The sequence below is a fragment of the Mus musculus genome, chromosome 18 (genome assembly GCF_000001635.26).
Source record: "Mus musculus strain C57BL/6J chromosome 18, GRCm38.p6 C57BL/6J".
In the NCBI taxonomy this organism is placed as follows: Eukaryota; Metazoa; Chordata; class Mammalia; order Rodentia; family Muridae; genus Mus; species Mus musculus.
This window is the reverse complement of record NC_000084.6, coordinates 21,570,428-21,596,429: the sequence shown is the minus strand read 5'-3', so window position 1 is coordinate 21,596,429 and position 26,002 is coordinate 21,570,428. Positions and strand designations below refer to the sequence as shown.

General features: G+C 39.4%; 1 protein-coding gene and 1 long non-coding RNA gene across 7 annotated transcripts in view; one reads left to right on the top strand and one right to left on the bottom strand.

The window, feature by feature from the left end:
- Gm31646 overlaps positions 1-26,002 on the bottom strand; it is a 169,103-nt gene that overhangs the window by 53,166 nt on the left and 89,935 nt on the right. For 4 of the 5 annotated variants that reach the window (XR_877209.2, XR_877208.2, XR_877210.2 and 1 more), the window contains 3 exons: positions 17,507-17,722; positions 15,311-15,547; positions 14,861-14,956 (listed from right to left, as the gene is read on the bottom strand). This is a non-coding gene — a long non-coding RNA (predicted gene, 31646). The remainder of the gene's footprint in view (positions 1-14,860; positions 14,957-15,310; positions 15,548-17,506; positions 17,723-26,002) is intronic. The other variant, XR_877211.2, reaches the window with a different exon arrangement.
- Klhl14 (kelch-like 14) overlaps positions 1-26,002 on the top strand; it is a 122,551-nt gene that overhangs the window by 76,500 nt on the left and 20,049 nt on the right. For both annotated transcript variants that reach the window (XM_006525823.4, NM_001081403.2), the window contains exon 4: positions 23,643-23,732. In XM_006525823.4, the coding sequence (XP_006525886.1) occupies positions 23,643-23,732 (90 nt within the window). The remainder of the gene's footprint in view (positions 1-23,642; positions 23,733-26,002) is intronic.

Below are 26,002 nucleotides of genomic sequence, written 5' to 3'. Positions count from 1 at the left end.
TTGATACTATTGAGCCAAAGAGCAAGATGTGGCATGTTCAGAGGTAGGAAGACTGGATTTGGTATCAAACTTGCTGGTTGACCAAAAGTTGATACTATTGAGCCAAAGAGCAAGATGTGGCATGTTCAGAGGTAGGAAGACTGGATTTGGTATCAAACTTGCTAGTGTATGTGTGTGTGTGTGTGTGTGTGTGTGTGTGTGCGCGCGCACAGGTGCAATAGTCAGCCTTACGCATGGAATTTTCGGAGCCATTCATATATCAATAAAGAAAGAGAAATATTGACTAAGATATTTTCAGGAACTATTTTCAGATAGTTCTAGAAAATGCATTTATTCAACAAAGGAGAAAGGGTTAGAAACACAAATCCAGAAGTCAGCATGTAAGTGGGCCACATCATTGAGATCTGGGGAAAAGAGCTGGGCAGAGAAAAGAACTAAAGACTCACTTCTAAGAACACAGGATTTTATAAGCTCATTGTCTCACATAAAGAGTAAATCCATAAGTTCTGTGAATACACAATTAACAGAATGAATGAATACCATTTTTCAAAGATAGATAAGGAGATAAAGTAAACCAAAATTAAATATATATACACATATACATATGGGTGTGTTATATGATTTTTAACCTTAGCCATCACATTCTTTCTGCACACAAAATAAAACCAAATCTTTTTCATAGCTGATATCTGACCCAGTTACTCATATTAACTACTGTCCTTTGCCTCTTTCCACTCTCCAAAGAATTAGATTACCAAAAGCATGGCAAAAGAAACACTAATAAATGAGCAAGAGATGCAACAAACCACTGGTCAATCATTGAATCATCATAAGTTGACTGTATTTTTAAAACACAGTCATCGTGCATCATTATCCTGTATGAAATCCTGTTTCCCAGTTAATAAAAATGTTCCCCTCAAAATGATGTCAAAATGTCAGATGAATGGAATTCAGAGGATGAAAGCTTAAAATTAGTGTGTGCTATCAGAAACACCACTGTGGCCTTTTTAGTAATCTTGTCGACTTTTCCAATCTTTGCAATTGAAGGTCCACCTACAGACAGCACATCTCATCTTATCAATGTGCACAGAAGATGAACTTGGAGCATCCCTTGTCAGCCCACATGCTCCGATTGACTTGAGTGTGATTTTCTACACAACGAGTGAGCACACAGACTTGCCATCATCATCTCTGACTGCTAAAGGCTCAAAAAATTACTTGTGGCTTAGTTGAGAGGTACAATCCATAAAGGGTGTTGGCTAAGATGGCAAGGGAGAATAAAATGCACATTTAAATTAATTAATTTCAAAATTTTTGAGGTAGCAGAGGTTGCTCAGTGATTAAGGACATTTGTTGCTCTTTCAGAGTGCTGGAGTACAGCTCCTATCTCCCAGGAAGAAGCAGGGAGAGGCAGAGAGAGAGAGAGTGAAAGAGAGAGAGTGAGAGCGAGAGAGAGACAGAGACAGAGACAGACACAGACACAGAGACAGACACAGAGACACAGAGAAAGACAGAGAGACAGAGAGGAGATCTTAAAATACATAATGGTTGAACATATGTGAACTGGCAAAAAATTGCGAGAGGATGCCTTTTGATGAAGAAGGAAAAACGACCACTTTCAAAATGAGAAAACTGTAATTACAAAGTCAGGAAAAAGTAAACACTATCAGGATGTTACTAAGAGCATAGCATCTACAGGTACATGTATGTGCATGTATGAAATCATAGGCATGCTTTAAGGTAAGCAATAGAACTGTGTTCTGCCAACTTTTCTAAAATGTTTACTTCTTAAGTAAAATCAACTTTCCATTTTAAAAACTGGGCTTAATAATATTTAACCCTTGAATGAAAATATTGACTATCAAAGTAAATAACCAAATTAAAGTCAACTAAAGAATCATTTACCAATACAGGAAAGCTGATTTATATTGAAACATGGATTAAAGTTGCTTATGGGCTGGATGTCAGCATTACATTCTACCCTATTTCATTCTTGCAATGTAGATGTCACAGGACTTAATCTTAAAATCTTCCAAGATATTGACAAATGCGTTTTTTTTTTTTAATAAAAATCTATCCTTAAGAATTTAACATAGGGCACCCATGCTTAGGATCTGTCCATATGAACTCTTGAAAAATAAAAATAATTATCTTATGTTGCTTCAGAAATATATTAAAAGAGCAGGCTGTTGAGAATATCTAAAGAATCAGAAATAGATGTTGGTCCTACTCCAATATTTGGAATTTATTTAGGAAGATAAAATAATATTTAACGGTATGGTCCAAATTAGCATAACACACATAAAAATAGGTAAGCACAAGACTTTCTAGTACATCCCTAAGTCCTGCCTTACTGGAGAAGTTTTCCCTTTTGTTGCTGTTGTTGGTTGTGGTCTTAGGGCTGAGTGTCTGAGCAGAGTTTTTGCTGCCGCTTCCTGGGGGGGAAGTGAAGAACAGTGTCCACCATCTAGTGGCTCAGATGAGAACTGCACTGACAAAATGCGTTTGAATGGGAAGCAATAAAGGGTGTCTGCAGCCCTGGCAGCTAACAAGCTTCTTCCTTCAGCATTTCTCCTCCTCGGGTCTGAGAAAAGCTGACATGGACGCCATGACTTCCACCAGAAGTCAAAATCCAGGAAACGAAGTTAAAATCCCACTTTTTTTCCATCATGAATCTATAATGACTCTGCTTTAATGAGAGCCTTTATGAGTTTGCTAGAACCCAAATTATTAATACTACCAGTATAGCATGCTGCTGTATGATGCAGTGAGCTACTTGGATGAAAGAGAAAATATGTTTCCTTTGTGATCACACGCTAAATGGGTCCATTCCTTCTATGAATCTTTACCACCCAAGCAGTGGCTGCCGGTCTGTAGTTTTCTACAGGGCTATAGAGTGAACACTATAGCTTTTCTTAGCTTCACAGGCTCGAGATACATGCTCTTTAGATTCAGTATGTAATTTCTCTACATAATCTGGACTCCTGACAGCTGTTTTGAATGTAATTAGCAAGAAACCACCTATAATTTATTCATTGTATAATTTTTACCGTTCATCCAGGAATGTGCAAAAATGTACTTATCTATATTTAAACATATATGTAAATCTAAAACAGTATGTTTTAAGGCATGCAATAGTCTTGGTGGTCTTGAGTTCTATAGCCTCACTTTGAGGTATTCTCAGGAAACAATTATCTACACATTACAGGATAATCCTCTCATTATTGTTTGTAACAGCAAGATTTCAGTCCTGAATTGTTTAACTATCATGAGATTGCTGAATAAGTTTAGCCATACAAAAGGTAGCATTGCACTGTTCAAAGCTAATGAAGGTCTATATTTATTAAAATGAAAGTTTACCATGTATCCATGGTGACAGAAAAGAAAAGCACAGATAATATGATCCATTTTAGGTATTTGTGAATTAATACAAAAAGTCTACAGTGATTTGTTTAACAAGGAGTGCATTTGAATGAGAAAACCAGGGTATGCTTGAGGTTATGGTGTCTTGGGGGAACTCTTCATTAGATGTCAGACAAGAAATATATATACATATATATATATAAGATACACACACACACGTATATATATATATATATATATATATATATATATATATATATATATATATAGCCATGTAGCTGGAAGATCACCGAAGACCCCAGTTTATGGATGAAGACAAAGTCTTAAGGGCAAGACAGAGTTCACTAGTTGAGAACACAAAGAATATTCAGTAAAATGAAGAGTGGAGATGAAAAGCCAGCAAGATGTCTCCACAGTTAAAGGTGCTTGCTGCCAAGCTTGACAACCTGAGTTTGATTCCTGTGATCCACACAATGGAAGGAGAGAACCAACTCACACAGGTTGTCCTCTGACCTCCACACATGTATGATGGCATGCTTACCCACATATGTACACACACAAATTCACACATTCATATAATAAATAAAAACGATAAACAGTTGTAATACAAAACAATTTAAAGTCATAAACGCAGAAAATGCCTATCAGGTAAGCAGATCCAGAGAAAGTTCAAAGTTCAGGTCTCTGGTGTCTGGTGCTTCAGATCACCGTCATATGAGGTGATCATAGAAGATGCACTGCATTTAGAAACCTGAGGATTAATGGAACAGCAATTGCTTCTGTAGAATGGTAGAGTTAACCATCTAATTAGAAATTGTGAGAGTACTTATGTGAGAGGTTACTGGGAGGAGAGGGAGGTCTGATATGGGGTTGTAAAGTGAATAAGTAAACTTAATAACAGTGATAATAAAGAAGGGGCTAAAAAGAGGAGATTGAATGCTTCAAATAAAGACAACTTTTGTGATTTATGTAAAGAAAGAAGAGACATGAAATTGGTAGGAAGAAGAGAGTATTGATTGAAGAAGCATCCTTCTCTGAGGTGAAATGTAAAGGCATACCTCTGTGCTGCTAGGAGAGAGCTGATAAAGAGGGAAAAGTTAGTGATGCAAGACACGAAAGAATCAGTGGGAAAAATACCCTTGAGTGGCTGAGAAGAAATGGGGCTGGGTGCACAGTGGAAGGCTTGACTTTGGGGGTAAACACTGACAGCCCATCCACAGCAACAAAAGAGAAGATGGTGTATAATGGCACCTTGTTAAGTGTTATCTTGTTACGTGTAAGGTTGGGAACCTGTGGGAGTGCGTTTCTAAATGTGTTCCTGCACAGAGAAACAGAAAGTGTGCCTTTCAAACAGAAGAAAGCCAGGTAGGTGCTAGAGTTCAGGAAAAACAAACTGTGTGAAAGTGGAATGAGTAAGCAAACTTATTCTTGTAAATATTTTAGACTTTGTGAGACACTAAGTCTGTATGACAATTATTCAGTTCTTCCATGGTAGCACAAAAGTAGTCATTGGCTATAATGGTTATTGAGTGTGGCTATTAGCAAATAAAACTTTATTTATTAAAACAAAATGGGTGCTGGGTCACCTGAAGCACAGCTGATGTTCATTCACACTGTGTTTCTTTTTCATCACTGTAATGGAGGACTTAAGAGAAACAGCTTATTTCGGCTCACTGGTTCAGATATCTCAGACTGGCACACAGGGGCATGAATGAACAAAGACCCAGGAAGCAGAGACCAGGTGTATGTGTTGAATAGCTTTCTCTTGTTCCCCTCTCTCTTCCATCCAGAATCCCCAGTCAATGGGATGTGGTACAATCCACATTCCTAGTAGGCTTTATCCTCTCAGTTAATCCCCTCTGGACACACCCTCAGAGACATACCAAGCACCAAGCATCAGGCTTTAAGATCCTAAGACAGCCAAGGCTATACAGAGAAACCCTGTCTAGAAAAACCAAAAAAAAAAAAAAAAAAAAAAAAAGATCCTAGGAGCCTCTCAACCAAATCAAATTGACCATGAAGATTAACAGTCCCAGTGATGCAGCCTTCTCTAGCCACTACCAGCTGTGTAGGAACAGGCATGTGATTTTGTTTTGTAATATAGCCATGCAGAGTGTGGAAAGGGACATGAGGGCAAAGTGTGTGTGCCAGAAAATCACTCTAAAGAAAAGCTACAGGCGTGGTGGTGCATGCCTTTAATCCCAGCACTTGGGAGGCAGAGGCAGCGAATTTCTGAGTTCCAGGACAGCCAGGGCTACACAGAGAAAACCTGTCTCAAAAAACCAAAAAAAAAAAAAAAAAAAAAAAAAAAAAAAAAAAAGAAAGAAAAAAAAGAAAAAAAGAAAAGCTACAGAATCTAAGCTGAGTTATCAAGCAAATAAGGACATGAGGGATGATCAGCTGTGGGAACAGTACAAAGGAGACAGGCCTGACGAATTTGAGCTTCATCAACCCTTGATGCTTAGACACCGCATGAGGAGAACGGACAGTTCATTAGGTGTTTTATTAAAGAGTAAGTACTAAGTAGCCATTCATACATTGTCCAGGGGCAATGCTTGTAGCAGAGTAGATACAGTAGAACTTCTCATTTGTCAGTGTGAGACTCCAAACGGAGATAGAAATGATGTCTGAATGGCATTATTTACCATGGTATCTGTTCATTAGTTATCAACAGATATCAAAGATAACTCTTTTTTTCCTTTTTATTGCATACATTTTTTTGCTTGGTATTTCTCCTCAAATACTACATATACCCATTGTTATATGTTAATGTTATCTGTCTAGCTATTGAAAGACCCACAATGTGAGGGCTCCCCCACGTTCTGACTCAGGAGAGGCGACACCCCAAAATCACCCACAAGAAACGGGTCTTGCTGCAAATTGCAAGAGGATTTTTATTAAGAGCGCTCTCGGGCCCATGGTCATACACCACGCAGGGGTAGAGGACCGTGGTGCCCCGAGTAGCTGGGTAAGGGGGTATTTAAAGGAAGAAACCGAAACTCAAGGAAGTGGGGAGGGCGTTGTTGGAAGATACCAAAGATACTAGTTAAGAGTCACAAGGAAGTGTAAAGTTACAAGAGTCACAAGGAATACCTGGTAATTGTTAACTCTCAAGACAGCTTCTAAGAGCCTCTAACAATAGCACATTTGCATTGTAGGTTCTGGTAATGGCCAGGGTGACTTTCTTTGAATGAGCACTCTTTGAACCCAGGAAGCGGGTGGGTAGAGGAATGTCGCTATCTCTTTTATGATTAGCATACGTTTACAAAGGCCACATTCCCAAGCCTGGGCCTAAAGGCCTAGAATTCTGTTTTTATGTTGTTATACTTTCACTATGTATTTATCTTTGTACCTATGTATCTATCTGTATGTATATCTATCATATATCTATCTATCTGTCTGTCACTTATCTATATATTTATAATCTGTGTATCATCTATTATCTATTTATCACTTATCTATCTATGTATCTATGTATCTAGCTATGTATCTAGCTAGCTAGCTAGCTAGCTATCGTCTATGTCTCCTATGCCCTCATTTCTTTACCTCTTAGTTTTTGCATATGGCTATGTTTCTCTTTGGGACATCTAAAACTTTGTTTTGCTTTGTTTTTCATACTTTTCGGGTTTTTTTCCTCATAAATTGTGGGGAGCTGCCCTCACATTCGCCGTTACAAGATGGCACTGACATCCTGTGTTCTAAGTGGTAAACAAATAATCTGCGCATGTGCCAAGGGTAGTTCTCCACTCCATGTGCTCTGCCTTTCCCGTGACGACAACTCGGCCGATGGGCTGCAGCCAATCCTCTTTTCTTTCTTTCTCTCTTTCTCTTTCTTTCTTTCTTTCTTTCTTTCTTTCTTTCTTTCTTTCTTTCTTTCTTTCTTTCTTTCTTTCTTTCTTCCTCTCTCTCTCTCTCTCTCTCTCTCTCTCTCTCTCTTTTGAGTTTTTTCAAAACAGGGTTTCTCTGTGTAACCCTGGCTATCCTGGAACTCACTCTGTAGACCAGGCTGGCCTCAAACTCAGAAATCTGCCTGCCTCTGCCTCCCAAGTGCTGGGATTAAAGGCGTGTGCCACCACTGCCCGGCTAACCACTTATTTTCTTTATTTGAATTTTAACTTATTGGTTCTATATAAGGAGACTACAATAGGTATACTAAAATTATTGTAACACTGGGTTATCAAGTGCTCACTGAGTGTTCACCAAAGGCTAAGTATTTTTCTAAGCATCAGAGATTGAGCAGTGGGCAAGACAAGCCCACTCTATCAACACTGTTAACAAGCCATGGTGGTTTGAAGGAGATGTCCCCATTAGCACCAAAGTTGCAACACTTGATTCCCAGTTGATTGCATGGTTTGAGGACATGTGGTCTTGCTTGAGGAAGTATGTTATTTGGGGTGGGCTTTGATGTTTCAAAGCCACACACCAATCACAGTTTGCTCCTGCTTGGTGCTCACAGTTCAAGATGTGAGCGTTCAGCTTCCTGCTCCTGCCACCATGCCTTTAGCCAAGAATTCTAACCTTCTGGAACTACAGGCTCAAATAAACTCTTTCTTCTATAAGTTGTTTGGTCATGGTGTCTTATCTCAGCATTAGAAAGGCAGTTAATGCATAGGCTAATATAGAAGTAGATAATGCAGTAGAATCACCTATATAATTATGGGTCTCATCAAGTGCTATTAAGAAACCACAAAGCAAGTGAGTGATAGTGTTGTGGGAGATCCTTCTAGATGGAATTGTTGGGGCCATTTTTTCTCTAGCAGAATCCTGAACTACAGAACAGAGAAAACCATTGATATATACAAGGAAAAACAATTAGCGCATCTTTGAAACAGGAAAGTATCTGGGGGTTGGGAACAACCTGAATGCCTGGAGTTCCATCAGCCAAGGGAGTGCTACACAGGAGGTTGAGAAGATAAGCTATATGGTCCACACAGGGCATCCTGTAAAGTGTATGCTAGGGTTTCAGGGAGTAAGAAATGATGTAAATACAATTGATTGCCACCAATCAACTCAAGTAAACTAAGTACCCCAAAAATGAAGGAATGAGAACTCAAATAATCCAGTCAGTAAATAGAATAAATGAACAAAAAGTTCTCCAAAGACAAAATACGAATAGCCAATAAGCATATGTAAAATTGTCCAATGTCACTGGCCATCATAACAGTGCAAAGTGAAACTACAAGGAGATTCTATCTCATGCCAATTCCAGTCACTAATCAACCAAATAACAACAAATGCTGTTGCGAATGCAGAGAAAAGGGAATCCTCACACATCATTGGTAGAAACCTAAATAAGTCCAGAACAACGGACTTAAAACTGAAGAACAAATCCACCTTCTGACACAGATGTGCCAGTCCTGCATATTTACCCGAGAGATTCCTCATCATCACATTACAGAAAAGGAAACAGATCAACATCTACTGCAACACCACTATCCACCATACGTAAATTAAGAAACCCATCTAAGGTGTCTATCAGTGGACACAAGGAAATGCAGTTTATACACACATGGAATGTTTTTTTTATTGGATATGATCTTTATTTACATTTCAAATGTTATCCCCTTTCCTGGCTCCCCCTCAAAAACCACCCACCTCCTATACCCTCCCCCCTCCCCCTGCTCACCAACCCACTCGCTTTCTGGCCTTGGCAATCCCCAACACTGGGGCATGCAGCCTTCAAAGGACAAAGGGCCTCTCCTCCTATTGATGGTCTACTAGGCCATTGTCTGCTGCATATGCAGCTAGAGCAATGAGTCCCACCATGTATGCTCTTTGGTTGGTGGTTTAGGCCCTGGGAGTTCTGGGGGTACTGGCTAGTTCATATTGTTGTTCTTCCTAAGGTGCTGCAAACCCCTTTAGCTCCTTGGGTCCTTTCTCTAACTCCTTCATTGGGAACCCTATGCTCAGTCCAATGAATGGCTGCTGTGAGCATCTACCTCCTTATTTGTGAGGCACTGGCAAAGCCCCTCAGGAGAGAGCCATATCAGGCTCCTGTCAGTAAGCACTTGTTGGAATCCACAACAGTGTCTGGGTTTGGTGATTGTAAATGGGACTGACTCCCCAGGTGAGTCAGTCTCTAGATAGTAATTTCCTCAGTCTCTACTCCACACTTGTCTCTGTAACTCCTTCCATGTGAATTTTGTCTTCCCTTTCTAAGATGGATAGAAGTATCCACACTATGGTCTTCCTTCTTCTTGAGTTTCAGGTGGTTTGTGAATTATATCTTGTGTATTTGAGCTTCTGGATCAGTAAGTGCATATCATGTGTGCTTTTTTGTGATTGGGTTACCTCACTTAGGATGATATCCTCCAGATCCATCCATTTGCCTACTAATTTCATAAATTTATTGTTTTTAATAGCTGAGTAGTACTCCATTGTGTACATGTACCACATTTTCTGTATCCATTCCTCTGTTGAGGGACATCTGGATTCTTTCCAGCTTCTGGCTATTATAAATAAGGCTGCTATGTACATAGAGAAGCATGTGTCCTTATTACATGTTGGAGCATCTTCTGGGTATATGTCCAGGAGTGGTATTGCTGGGTCCTCAGGTATATCCAATTTTCTGAGGAACCACCAAACTGATTTCCAGAGTTGGTTGTACCAGATTGCAATCCACACATGGAATTTTTTAACCTAAAGATAACAAAGAGGACTGACAGCGGTGAAGGGGAGGAGGAAAGGAAGGCAACATGAACGAAATCAAAATATGTGATATTCTAGTGTGGAAATATCTGCATGTAGCCCAGTACCACGTGCAATGAATGTATATGAATGGAAAGGGAAAAAGAAGAACCCCTGTGAGTACTTTGTGAAGAACAAGCCCAAACAAACATGAAAGCGGGAAAGCCAGAAAGGGCTACAGCCCAGGTCATGGGGAGGCATAAAAGAAACCTAGGTGGGCTGGCCTTTATGACAAAGAAACATTTGAAGCTCCCAGCAGGGTTTTCTCTGTCTATGGGTCCTATTGTTCCTCCCACCATGAGCTCCTTCTTTGTCCAGGTCATTGTCAAGTTGTATTCAGGACATGTGAAAAGAAAGGAAAGCCTTTGTGGCTGGCATGACCACCCCATGGAAAGCTCTTTGGGATAATGGCCCTTTGCTTGCCATGGCTACTGCTGTGTATGTGGGTCTAGTTTGGGATACCAGGAAATAGAACACTCTTTTGGCTGACAGAAAGGACAGCAGGAAAGAAGAAGTTTTTCATTTTGTTTAGCTTTTAAAAATAAAGCAATGGACCCCAGGAGGACAACCAAAAGAAGTAATGGCTGGGGAGAGACTAAGGACAGCATATCGCTACCTAAGCTGTGCCCCGATGTTCTCTTTTCTCTAGATTTCTTTGACATAAAACCTCTGGGCCATTGTAATGCTATATCCACGTGCATTTCCATATGCCTGTGGCAATATTTTGAATAGAGAAGTAAGTATCCCAAAGAAACAAAATGGGCTGTGGTGTCAATTACTCTGACAAATTTTACCAAACCAGAAACATCTTAGACAACTCCTAGGTGTCATGTAAATCTGAGCCCACAGGAAGTTCCCAGGTACTGTCACCCTTTCTAATACAGACATGAAGGTCACTTCTGCGTCTTCTTTTACACTCCGGCCATAGTCAGTTGCCACCACTCTCTTCCCTCCAAATCTCTACCTCAGAGCCTGTCTCCCACGTTCCAGGAAGCTTTAGAGCATCTGGCACAAGAGTTCTCTACTTCATCTTTGGGCGGAGCATGGGAGCTGTGTTCCCACTTCACACAGCCACTCATGTAAATAAGAAATAATTATCTTTCATATCATTGTAAATATAAGCTTAGTGTGTGTGCATGTGAATACACACACTCATACAACAATGCCAGTCAGAATCAGTTCGGAGGACACCTCTAGCAGAACAGAGAGTTTAATTCATACCTTGAGAATTAGAGTTTCCACCTATATTCTAAGGCTGAAATTTTACAAAGTAATTGTACATCTTCAGAACTTCATTCATAAACAAGGATCACTTAATATGCAATAGATATCTAGTTTTGCCTCTAAAAATCATGCTAAAATTAAGAATATGATTTCAGCATGTTGCCCCCATATCCCCATGATCCACAGAGAACCATAGGGATCACAGAATAGTCTCAAAAGGCAGTGCTATGTCACTTACCATAGCCACAACCAGGACCTGGAGCTCATCTGCCTTGTGTGGACAAAGCTGTTGAGCCAATGTAACCTTGATCTCCCAGGCCAGCTGCACTGGTATTCACACACACACATGTGCACACCATGAAATTACCAACAGTAGACTGTGGAGCCAATCCTTCTGAAGCCTTGTAGTGAAGTTTCTTAAAAATCAAATAAATGCTAAGCCACCATTAGTACACCAGATCAGGAGGAGATGTAGTAATGGGTAACCCAAAGGAATAAAAAGTATTACTCAGAGTTTCTGTAATGGCTCCAACTGCTTCTAGAAGAAAATGGTGGCTCCACATGTCGAGAGACATGTGCAGAAGCCAGAACTACCAGACTGTTGGAAAAAAGATTTGGGTAGGAAGAAGAACCTCTGCCTTCAAAGACAGCACAAAGTCCATTCCTTTCATTTGTTCCTCTCTCCAAAGATATTTTCTCAACCCTCCATAAAAATTGATATTATAATTAAATTACTACAATGGAAGGAGAACTATGATCATAATATGAGAATATTTTAATGAATTTCCCTTTACTAGTGAATATTTTTGGAAGTGAGCCAATTAAAATCAAAGTGATATGATATAGCTTAGCCCAAGCCTAGTACATGATAGGAGCTCAAAAAAGTAATATTAGTTGAAGCAGTGTTACCTCTACTAACAATGAATTTTTTCTTCTATTGCTGTCTTGAAAAATATCTATGACTTGACTTAAAGCCACTTTCTCCTTGAACATTTCCTTTCTTCCTCTAAGCATATATTACCCTTCTCTTAGCTTGTGCTCTCATTCATATTCTTTCTCTGTCTCTCTGTATTTTTCTCTGTGTCTCTGTGTCTGTCTCTCTCTGTATGTGTCTGTCTCTCTCCATGAGCTTGAAGTAATTATGTCCAATTATCATGTATACATTTAGACTACAGCACAGTAATAGTTAATAATGAATTAATGATACAATTAATTACAATTAATTAATTAAGGACCATCTAATAACTCATGGATGTCCATGGGACCCACTGGTGTTCACTTTCCAACAATGAGATCCTGTGATTATCAGAAGACATCTATCGTAATCCCTTGTTGTATGGACTACCCCTGTCTCCTTTCCTATGACCTCAGTAAAAGAATTTAAACTGCCTAATGGCCATTTTTGCCATCCTCTTTCTATGCTATCCATAGTGAAAAGTTTTGTCAGTCTCTTTAGCTTCAAACATTTAAACAATGTTTAAATGTTATTGCTTGATTCCTTGAGACATTTTATTAATATTATTTAAATAGAGAAAATAAAGCTGCCATTTCTGACTCCTGCAGGAAGACGTGGTCAGCAAGCTCTTATGCCGGGGTAAGTACAGACATTCAAGCAGCAACACATTTCATCAACTGTCTGAGTAAAGCGATGAGACTGAAACACACCAAAACAAGAAGAACATTTATCTGTGAAAAGGATTGCTAGTATTCTTATCAGATATTTGTTTTAACCTTCTACACATAAAAATAAAACCATGGGGCTGGAGAGCTGGTTCAACAGTAAATAGAGTACTTGACCCAGGTTCAATCCTCAGCCCCCTCATAGCAGTTCACAACTATCTGAAACTCCAGTTTCAGAGGATCTGACACCCTCCTCTGGCCTCTACAGACATTCACATGATGCAGACATACATGTAGCCAACACAGCCATGCACATAAAAAGAATTAAGTAAAATAAATTGTTAAGTATGTATTTGTCAGAGCCAGCACAGCAGATGTGTCCAAAGTGAAGTAGCTGAAATTATAACAATGCAACTAAAATCTGGGAATATATTAATATACTACTTTTAACTAAAGTCAATATAAGACACTGGAAGCCAGCTTCATTTAAATCACTAACAAAATCCTACTTTAAACTACTGGTGAATGTTGCTCAGTGATAGAGCAGTTGCACTGTATGTGTGAGATCCTACGTTTAGTCCCCAGTAGTGACAAAACGATACAAAAGGCCCTATTGTCTTATTTGAAGTTGTTTAAGTCTTGTGGTTATTAGCACTTGCCCAGGCTGAATAATCAGACTGAAGCTACATCATTAAGGATAGATTGAAAACCTCTAACCTTGGCAAAAGTAGGTACTAAGATAGTTCTTAGAAGAAATCTATGACTAACGCTTGAAGAATGTATGAGCCCCTCCCCCCCCCTTTGCTTTAAGGAGACATTTGTGTTCCATAGGGTAACGTTTATCTTAGAAATCACAGGATTCTGGTCGAAGAGAGATCTCATCCTTCTCTGCCCTCCTCTTCCTTCAAGACCTCTGAAATACCTCACCTCCTTACTTATCTTATCTTTAATCTTGTCCACGTGTCAGTGTGTGGGTTTGCACACCTGAGGACAGGTGCCAATAGAGACCGATAGAGAGCAATGGGTGACTTGGAGCTGTAGTCCCAAGTGCTCACGAGTCCCCACACAGAGGTCCAGGTCTTTTGGAGGGTCAGAAAGCATCCTCAGTCCTGAGCCATCTCCAGCGCATGCTGAGTATAATTTCCGAAGAAGTAAATCACATAGTGTTTCTTTATCACAAACATTCACTCATTCATGCCACTGATATTTATTGATTCATTAATATTCTGAATACTTTGTCAAGTGTAGCCGCTAGAGGAATTCCAGAGATTTAAAGTTCCATGTGCTGTGGTTCTGTGCAAATCATGAAGTTACTAAGATGATATAGACTGGTTTCAAGGAGTTCAGAGATCCTTTGACAAGCAAAAGACAGCTACATTTCATATACTATATTATCATATAGAAAATGCTATCATAATGACATGTACTTATGCTGATACATACAGAGGATGGGAGCTATAAAGTAATCCCTGTAGTCAGGAAGACGGCTTTAGACATAACCTTGAACTGTAAAAGAGAACAAAGCTCTCCTAGTCTCACTCGCCCCCTATCTAACATGGTCTTTTGGATTTATGCATCCTGAGTCACTTAAATAAAACTGTGAACTAAGTGAAATCCCAGCTCACTGTGCGCAAGACAAATTGGGTTAAGAGGGAAGGTGTGGGAAAATATTGGGCTAATTTGAGACCCTCAGATACTGGTACTTATCAGATACAGACCATGTGGATCCTCTAGAAGGTTGGTTTTCCAAACTGTCCATAACAGTTAAAGCATCTCTATATATACAAAATTTCTCCACTTATTGGTAGTTTCCATATATAGCATGACCTAAACATAATGGGAAAAAGTAGAAGAATGTGGCTGGGGGTGGGGAGCATTCAGTGTGTCAAGAGCATTTTGTGCAACCATGAGTACCCAAGTTCAGATCCCCAACAACCATGCTAGAAATGGTGGTATTGGTATGCACCTGTAATCCTGGAGTTAGGGAGCACAGATTGCAGGATGGAGGGGCTTTCCCAGACAGCCAGTCTCGCTAATGAGTGCCAGATTTCAAGAGAGACACCTCGGTTCAAAGAAGAAAACAGACAATGTTTAAAGAGCACACCCAACATCCGTCTCTGACCTACACACACACACACACACACACACACACACACACACAACACACACACCTGACCTACACACACACACACACACACACACACACACACACACACACCACAGAACACTTTCAAAAATATATATTAATTATCCAACAATATGTATACTGCACTACTGCAGTATAACATGCTTTGCTGTGTGTACATTCTACTTCCAGAAACATTGGCCAAGTTGCTCGACCTTTTCAGATAGATGTAAATAGTATGCTGAAACTAACTAGTAAATTTTAAAACATTTGTTTTTCAAATGTGCTTACCATAGAGTTGAATAAATGAGGTTTGTTTTTTTCTTTTTACACCCATCAGGATCTGATGAGAAGTATTCTTCATTTGCTATCGGGAGAGTAAGGTTTCTCCCTTTCAAGTTACATTTCTTTTCAGCAGCATGTAATTTCTATTTGAATTTGCTTCAATGAGTAAATATTTTCCAATACATATTTTGGCAATACCGTGCTTACAAAATATCATTTTTTTTCTCCTGCTTAGATAACTCCCTAGGGAAAAAAAACACCTTAGAAAAAACACCTTAGAAACACAAATCATGTGTATATATATATACAAATTGTATCAAGAAATCTAAACCCAATAGAAGAATGTATAGAATACAAATGGATTTTAAATGTGTGACAATATTCTCTTTCTATGCCTTAATAAATGAATGCAGATCTGAATTTTAACTAGATACCAATTGCTCATGACCATCCAACCAGCCATGTAGCATAGAGTACAGTGTGAGAGGCTTGTCAATATAGAAAGGATATCCATTGTTTGACACAACAGTTCCGTGTACAGGGGTTCATCCCTACACATAAATTCTTGTATGTGCATGCATGTGTGGTGAAAGGTCCTCAACACAATGCTATATGCATACAATACACAATGTGATATAGCAGCAAACATTTTAATGATACATTAATGTGTAATATTAATATAAAATTGTAATATATACTTTACATTTTTGTATATTGTCTGTTTATATATTACAAATTTATATATTGCTGCTACTATAAATATATATATATATATATATATATATATATATATATATATATACACATACACAAACACACAAATGTTTGTATCATATACATTACAACAGTGTGGAATGGCTATGTGGTTGTTTTAATCAGTTTTAGTACAGTATAGCAAACAGATTCACTCCTTCCTAGGTGGGGTTTCCAGAACCTTTTTTTTTTTTAATTCTCTCACATATTACATGCCAATCACAGTTTCTCCTTTCTCCTCTCTTCCCAGTTCCTCCCTCCACCTCCTCTCTCTCCCTCCAATCTACTCCTTCTCCATTTCCTTCCAGAAAAGGGCCCCACACCTTTCTTGGCCTCTCTGAAAAATATTCTTTTTCTGAAACATGCACAATAACATTGTACCGATTCTCTCATTCAGCCAGTATAAACTACTTCATGTGTTTAGAAAACACGGTAGCCCGTGACTTCATGGAACTTGCGGTTTGGAGTCAATGAACACACTAGCAGATGATAGCATGGAATGTGATTAACACTTTTTGTGCTGCCTTTTGGCCTTTGTCCCAGGTCGCTGGAAAGTCACAGTTCTGGTCGTTCTTCTACCTTCATCAATTTTCAGCAATTATCAACACACATCCTTTCTCTCCATCCATGGACACATCTCCATCATCATTTGGCTGGGTCAAGGAAGATTTTTCTCTTCTACTCTTTCTAATCAGTAATAGCCTATGTTATGTTTTACTAGCTAAATGATTGTGTCACCCTTCATCTGCACTCCTCAAATGTCTTTCTGTCATGCTTAGAACAAGATCCACAAAGTTTTTCCTAGCTCATTTTGAGCCCATGCCAGTCTCCAGCTGACATCATCCCATTTTCTAGGTATTCCCCACACAGATTTCTCTCTCTTCTCTCACCATTCATCTCACACCACCGTGTCTGGACCTCTTTAGGCAGATAGCTTCTTCCCACTCTTTACATTCAACTTTAAATATCACTCCTGTAGAAAGACCATCCCTGAAAACCCCAATTACGGCTATCACCAGAGCCATCATCTGGCCTGCTCATCTTGATTGTTTGTGTCCTTTCTCCCTATAAGGCAAGAGGTACCCTGAGTCAAGGGTATTTGGGGCTTCATTCATTACCACATTATCAGTAGAAAAATATCTGCACATAGAGAATATTTAGTAAATGTTCATTAAAAACATTAACAAACATCCACCAGTAATGAGAAAAATCAATAATAGAGCTTGCATCTATATGCTGCAGGGAAGACAGGGATAGTATCATTTCTTGTCAGTTTCCTCCAGCATCCAGAGGTCTGCTCAATATCCCCTTCCTATACCTGGCCTCGAATTTTACTGTGCTGGCATCCTATTGTTCTGAAGACATCACCAACCAGTACTCTGAGACTTCTGCATGTGCTATTCCTGGTACTCCTCCCTACATGGTGTACACACTACAGCGACTGCTTACCTTGGAGGTCATCCACTTGGCCATTCAGAAGGTCATCTCCCAGCCTCTGTCAGAACTCCCCACCTTCATCGTCCCCTCACACAAACCTTGATTTCCACATCTTCATTGCACTTAAATTTTGAGACAAAAAGCCTATTTTGTTGTCTGTGATGTGTGTTCTCTGAGTAGACATCTTCTAGACACTGTTCCCAGGACTTGCAGCAAATATAGTGGTGCCTAGTGTGGAATAGATACACAGCAAATAAGGATTGAACGCACACACAATTTAGTGCAAAATAGCAATATGCTAAAGAGTGCACGTTAGGACAATAGTTCTGTCTATGTTAGAGAAAATGCTCCCAGACACAGACATGTAACTCCAGCTACTGAAAAGCTACTGCAATAGGAAGTTTAAAAGTTTAAGGTCAGTTTGGGAAACTTAGTGAGACCCTGCCTAAAACCAAAACATAAGAACTAGAAAATGGCTTGGACACAGCCCAGTGGTTGAATGCTTGGCTAGCATGCAAGGTGTCCTAAGTTCCTAAGTTCAATGACAAATATCAATCAATCAATCAATCAATCAATCAATAAATAAATAAATTTAATATGTGTGTGTTTCGGTAATGCCCTCCATGACAGAAAACTGACTGGCTGAGGTTCAGGAACACATACTTATTTTGTTTAATATATATATATATATATATATACATATATATATATATATATGCATATACTTACACTTACAACCATAATTGATTTTCTAAAAACTTAAAATATGCTATTTTGTATGGGTTTGTAAGGTTGTTCTTCTGAAGCCACAAGGATATCAAGATCACCATATGTGTTATATCTAAACAACAAACCTTTAATTCCTATTGAATTGGTAATCCTCCTATATATCTTCATGGACTTGTTTTATTTTGTTTCTGACTCCATAAAACAAGTGTACTCATTTTAGTAGACAAATGAATTGAATAGCCTCCTTTTGAATGAAAAAAAAAATATAGTGGCAAATAAACACATTAAAAATGTTCAAACTTTGGCCATCAGAGAAATGAAATTCAGAGTGAAATTGGGATTCTATCTCCCTCCACTCAGAGTGGCTGGCATCAAGGAAACAAGAAGCTCTGAATGTCAGTGAGGGTGCTGGGGTACAGGATGGGGATGTGGGAGGAACAACATATACCACTGATAAGGATGTGACGCAGTCCGGCCTCTGTGAATCTCCATGTGGAGAGTTTTATCCACAAAATAGGATATCCACAAGATCCAGCTACTTACAGATATTCACCCTCAGATAACCAAAGGCGGCATGGAATAGAGATATCTGTACCAGCCATATTTACTGAAGCAATGATAGCCAAGTCATGGAATCTCCCATGTGCCCAACATCAGACAATGGAGAAAGAAAATGTAGTGTATGTATATATATATATACACACACACAATGGAGTTTTATTCATTCAAAAAGAACAAATTGTGTTTCCAGCAAGGGAAAAAGAAACATAGAACTGGGAACCACCATGTTAAGGGAAAGAGGCTAGACTCAGGAAAAACCTACTATGTGCTTCCTGTCAGACATGGAATCCAGGAAGGGTATGAAAGAATCGACATTAAAGTAAAAGGATTATTTAGGTTATAGAAATGGAATGGGGGTAGGAGAGAGGGTAGAAATGAAAACAACACAGGTCATGAACAGATCAAAACATACTATGTGTATGTATGAAACATCAAAATGAAACCCTTTACTTTGTACGGTTACTACATGTTAATAGAAACACATCTTACTTTAAGAAAACTAGCAACTTTCATATTTGTATGTACAGACAAAAGTTGAAGTAGCACTTGCATTTTAAATATCAAAGTAATAAGCACATTTAAAGTATGAAGCAGTATAAAATTATATATGAATCTCAGGGACACTCTCATTGAACACTCAGGAACTCAGTAATTATTTTCTGGTTGGCTGAACACACCTATTGAAAGTCAGTAGAGTGAAATGCATAAGACCGTGGGTCGGGGTCCAGACATTCCCATGTTCGGAGTAAAGCTGTAGTATTCATTAGCTGAGTATGACCTTCAACAAGTGACTTACCCTCCCAGGGCCTCAGTATTTCTCCTAGAAATATAATGGTTGCATTATGTCTGATCCACAATTACATATAAATAAATATAGGTAGACACATTGTTTGTTTTACCATATATTCTTACCATACTTTGTAATTTTAATATCATGAATTAGTCAGTTCATCTGATATTTTTTTCCTAAATGGGAACAAATTAATAGCAAGGGCTAAACACGTGTATTTTCAGAGATATAATTTCTATAAACATACAAACATAATTATGTATTCAATTTAACATATGGCACATGGTCGGTGGTAAATGGTGGTTATTATCACAAAAAGCAACACATGACACAATGAGGACTCCATTCTCGTTTCTCACCCAGGTATGGTTTTGCGCACAGCGTCCTGAAGCATTTTATTGCAGTGGCACAGGGAGGGGGGAAAGACTGTGTGTCTAAGATTTATATGGCTTTAAAATCGTGGGAAAACAATTAACAGGTATAGGAGTTCACTGTAGCAGCGATCAGGCTTGTAGCAATTGCTGACATCTGTTTTACATGTGACGATCCGTCATTCTGCAGGGTCAATACTGTGACTAGCTCGCTCGAGTTTGCACCTCCATAGCAGCTCCCTACTGCTTTCTCCTTGTTTAATTTAAAATATTAAATATTATCAAATCTTTGATTGAATTGCTCAGATTGGACTAAAACTTCAGGTGTGTGGGATGGGGAAAGTATAATAACAAAAAAATAAAATAAAATAAAATAGAAGAAAACAAACAAACAAAAACCTGCATTAGATTTAGAGTCCGCAGGAGTGTTCTCTCCGGTGACCAGAGCATTTTCTTTTGTGATTTTTCTGGCTTCTGCCCCATTTTTTTCCCTTCTAGCACAACTCATTTGTGTGAGATAAAGCTGAGACTCCCCACGAGGGGCCTTATAAACATGTGTTATTCGATTTTAGATCTGATCTGAAAGTGCCTCTCTCCTGCTCCCTCAGAGTAAAGTGACCTTTTTAAATGGAGGGAAAGTGGCTTTAGATGACAGACTTGATAAATGCGGTCGTGCTCACTCAATAAAATAAGGCCCAGTGCATTTGAGGATAAATCAGTGAAATGTACAGCCCCACCTGTCTGTCTCCATCACTCATTTCCACTGTCACTTTCACAGTGGCTGATGGATCACAGTTGCTGTAAAATTAGACAGCCTTTAATCTCATTTCATCCTGATTAGCTTCTCTGTCCCCTTTCCCTCTAACTCACTGACTGACACGCTAAAAACTCTGAGCGGGCTGTGCATGAACGTGGAGGGCCAACCTCCTCCACCACCTGCTTGTGCACACACACAGGTGTCCACCGCTAGAGAAGTCTGGAAAGGACAAGAGGTGGCCTTGGGGTGACTTCAAAGAGAATGGGTGTGTATAGAGTACAGTGACCTTCTCATGGGCTGCTGGCCACTGTTGCTTGCACTGTTTACGTTTTCCTTTCTTTCAGGTTTAATCAGAAGCCAAAGGAGTTAGAGCTCTTTCAAAATTCAAATATTGATCAAATATTTTATTTGTAGTAAATTTGGGAGTGTTTTACATTCAGCAGTGATCTCAAAGAGTCATTTGTGTCTGTTTATAGCCTCTACTTCACAATGAGAATTCAAACAGGATAATAATTCACAAATGTGAATACTGCAATGCCCAACCAGGAAGCATAATATGCAGGATTGTCAAACACAAATAAAAACTTGCAGAGAACTAGGACTACCACCACAAACCCATTGCATCAGGACTTTAAGGAACTTCTTTGCCCTGATTTTGAGGAGTTCTGTAGTTAGCTTCAAGCAATAGCTTCATTTGTTTGCACAAAGCATAACAATAGGGGTAATCAAATGAGAAAGAGGCTTAGGAATAAATCGTGTATTATTTCCTTCACTTAATTTTTGCCGGCATGGGAACAAATGCACAGCAGGAACAAATGCAAGTTGACACATTTTCAGAGATTTGTTTTATTATGAGGCTGGACTCATGGCTAAAGAGAAGAAAAAAACATTTAAAAAAAAGATTTGGACATGGAACAAATCAAAATTTTACAATAAGTATATGAAGCATTATGGCTGGCCGTGGACTGAATAGATTGAGCTGCTGGCTTCTATTTCTGTACAATGTCACATGTAACTAGGTGCATGTAACGGCAGTAAACGCTGTGGGAGTTCACAGGTCAGAGGTCATTACATCAAGCTGAAACAGCCAGTCACAGCAAGTGATGGGGTAGCCTAGTTTTCCTTCTAGTAGTTTGGAAGAGATATCATCATTTAGACTGAAGTGATTTAATTAACTTAATTTTAAAAATACAAATTCAAACTTAATTGCTCAGTGAACCAAACAGATAGATGTACCCAAAGGAATTCAGAGTCATGGCTCAACAAGACCTATCAGTTGAGGGTATTCTCTGAAGATTAAAGTAAGCATTGGGGATCTAGACACATTCTAAAGATGAAGAAGTCCCTGGATGTAGTTCATAAACTGCACAGACCACTTTTCTTTAACTCCCTAAATTAGGCATATGCATATAAATACTTTTTCTCTCGTGGCTTTAACTTCAGAAGATGACTAGTGACAGTAAATATTAATTAATTAATGAATCAGAATTCTTACAACCTTGGCACTTTAGTAAAACCTTAAAGGATGCGTTTATGGAACTATTTACTGAGTTCTCTTTCTAAAAGTCATATATATGTATGTGTATATATATATATACATATATATGTGTGTATATATATATATATATATATATATATATATATATATATATGTATGTATGTATGTATAAGTCATCTCTGAGAAAGCTAGGAGATAATTAAACCAAAATGAAATGAGAGATGTATATATAGTTCTCAAAATAAGTCAGATATAAGATAGGTTCATCCTCAGGTATGCAATAAACACTCTCTCTCTCTCTCTCTCTCCCTCTCTCTCTCTCTCTCTCTCTCTCTCTCTCTCTCTCTCTCTCTCTCTCTCTTTGCATTGGCAAAGAAGCGCAGAGTAAGAATTGGCTGGGATTCATATTGATTTCCCACTGCACTGGTTTCTTAAGTGCTCTGTTGATCCGTGTCAAGCAATAAGTTCCCTGCCTGAACAGGCACATCACCTCCCCATTTGTCCTCACCTAGATTTAAGGTGCCCATATGATGAGCTGAACAAGGGCATCATTTTTCCTACTGGTGTCACTGGGCCCAGACCACTGCATGTCATATGATAACTAATGCTGCACAAATCCACAATCACCCTATGATATTATGCCAGCAGGGACCAACACTGCACAGCACCGAAGGTGACAGCAGCACCCTGTTTGGTACATCGTGACTTTCCAAAGGAGATGCAAATGTCAGAGAAACCTGGCTTTGGTGGGTTTATGAATAACACCCCTCCACGCAGCCTCTGCAGCTGGGTGCAAAAAGAGGAGAGTGCGGGAGAACGGATATGCATGACATTGCTGACAGTTTTCATCTCTGCTACATAAGAGCTCCGATGCAGATAGATGGAAAATGTGTGATTGTGCTGCTAATGACATTGTACAGGAAATTAAGCGTATACATTTGGAGGAGGCATTAAATCAGCAGGACCTTAATTTAAAAACTTAAAACTGTATGGAAATTACGCCTGCTCAATGCTGTGGAGTAGAAAGACACACAGCACCCCAGTCTGTTTGTAGAAAGATTGCCAGCAAATGGTTCCGCATTATCGAGAGTTACTTCTCTCAAGAAGTAGCTGCCAGCCCTGACCATTTGGGAGTGTCAGTCATTGCTGTAGAAACTCTATTCCCCACCACTGGGCAGATGAGAGCACAAGAATAGAAAGCAGCATGCAGGTTGTTCTTGACTAATTCGAGGAATAACATTATGCAAAATTGATCAAAAGGGGTTGGGCTTGAAACTGCTTGCAACATACCACTGAGCCAAGATGTGTGGCTCATAGGATTGTGGGTACCCATGCTGTTGCCTGTTGATGGAGTCTTGTGTTCTGTACACACTTTGGTGAAGTACATAGCTGGTAAGCTGAGGTATTGGAAATTTTTATATGTCCTTTTCTCTTGATTCCAGTTATGCCTTACAACAGTGCCCACCACTGCGTTGTAGAGGTAGAAAATTTCCTGTTCGTGTTGGGTGGAGAGGACCAGTGGAACCCAAATGGTAACTATTGAACAGTTGCTTTGAACAACTCAGCTTTATGTTACTACAACAAAGTATCGGAGGCAACTAACTTTAAAGAGAAAAGATTTATCCAGTTCAGAGTTCTGGAGGTACACAACTGTGTAGTTCAGTTTTGGTGACCCACTATGGAATTTGGAGTGATTCAGTGGGGCTATCAATGGGGCCATAAAAATGAGAGGAGGTGGGCAGGGTCCTACAATACCTTCTGAGGACATGGCTCTGATGAACTTAGAACTGTCCGTAGGTCTACCTCCTAAACTTCCCATCTGCTAATACTATCATCTTGTGAACCAAACCCTTACCATGCAAATGAGCTTTGGGTGAGCAGTGGGTTTGCCCATTTACCATAGCAATGCTGAACAAGTACACACACTGTAAAAAGGATTGCTACCCATCCCTTTTAAACTTAATGTTGAAAATACAGTTCTGCGTAACATGGGCAAATGGAGAGGTCATGAGGTTCGCTGATGGAGGGAGGGAGGATACTCATGGAGCTAGCTGAGGACATATGTAACAGAGCATTCAAGTGCCAAATTCTCTGGGGACTTAGCTTCACAGTGATGCCCAGCCCTTGTCCTTATCCATCCCCTGAGGAATGCCACAAGCAGAAGCAAGGACTCCCCAGGGGAAGGTTGAGTCAGCTGCAGCTGTTCAGATCTTCACCCACTACTCTCCTCCCATTCTGTCTATATGAGAACATGGTTGTAAGAAGCATTCTCTCGCTCATGCAGCATGGAACTCTAATGCAAGTTCCTTTGCAGCAGGTAGGACCTCAAACCCAGAGCGCCCACTCTGCTCACTGCAGCCTTTACCGGCATATCCTCCAGAGGGTCTCCACCATCTTTCCTATAACTGATTCCTTTCCAAATGAAAGGAGACCTTTTGATAAACATTCCAAACCAAACACAAGAACACTATGTATTGCAGACTATGCAAAATGATCGTGGTATTTTTAGAAAGCTTGTAAGTGAGGGCCAAGCCACAGTTGTAGCTTTCTGTGTTACAGAGATAATTATAACTGAGGAGCCATAAAACAGCTTGCAGGTACACATTTTTACTTTAAAACCTCAGAAAGTCCCACTGAAATTACATATACTGCATATATTTTATTGTGAATGCTCTCTTTCAGCATCTGCACCAAGGTAAATTGTGTAAAACTCACAACATCTGTTCCTTCTAGAAAACTGTAAAGGAAAACAAGCCAGGCTGCCCACTCATAAGAAAGGGAGAGAGTTGGGGAGACAGTTCAGTCAATAAACTGTTTGCCTTGCAAGCACAAGAGCCTGATTCAATCCCCAGAAACCAGAGTTAAAAAAAGAAAATTATGGTAGGTATGGTGGAATAGTCCTGTAATCCAAGCACCAGGGATAGGAGACACGGATCCCTGGATACTCAACCTAAGTAAGTCCTAGACCAGTGAGACACTCTACCTGAAAGATTACAGTAGACAGTACCAGAGAAATAACAAATGAGCTTGTCCTTTGATATCCATCCACATGCAAGTGCTCACACAGGCATGCCCTCCACCTATCCTGACACGCACACACAGGATCACACACACAAAGGAGGTGTTTCCAGGCCCTATGTTTTTGTTGTACCTCACCATTAAAGGTGACGTTATCAAACCTTTGTAGAATCCATAAGTAGTCACTCCACACAGCCACTGGATTTATTTAAGAAGCAAAGAGTCTACAAAACATTCTTGGGAGATCCCAGAGTAAAGCTAAAAACACTGTGCCCACAAGATGGCTTAACCAGGAAAGGCACTTTTTGCCAAGTATGATGATCTAAATTCAATTCCTAGAACCTCCATGGTAGAAGGAGAGAACTAACTCCCACAGGTTGTCCTGACTTCTACAAGTATACCATGACACACATGCATTCACACTCCCTAACACACACACACACACACACACACACACACACGCAAATAAATGTTTTTAAAAAAACTAAACATGAGAAAAATTTAGGAAGTCCTATTTCAGACCTCCAAGAACTACTTCCTAGTCACTCCTCTACGGGCCTCTGTTGAAATGATAATTCTCCTACTCAGCTTTCAAAAACAAAACAAAACATAAAACTCTCCACATAACTGAGTCTTTAAAAAAAAAAAAAAAAAAAAGGAAAAAGGAAAGAAGAAGACAGTTCTATGCAACCCAGGGTCTCTCCAAACACAGGATTGTCCTGCCTCAGTTTCTTAAGTGCTAGGATTACAGTCATGAGCCATGATACCTGACTTTTTTTTTTTT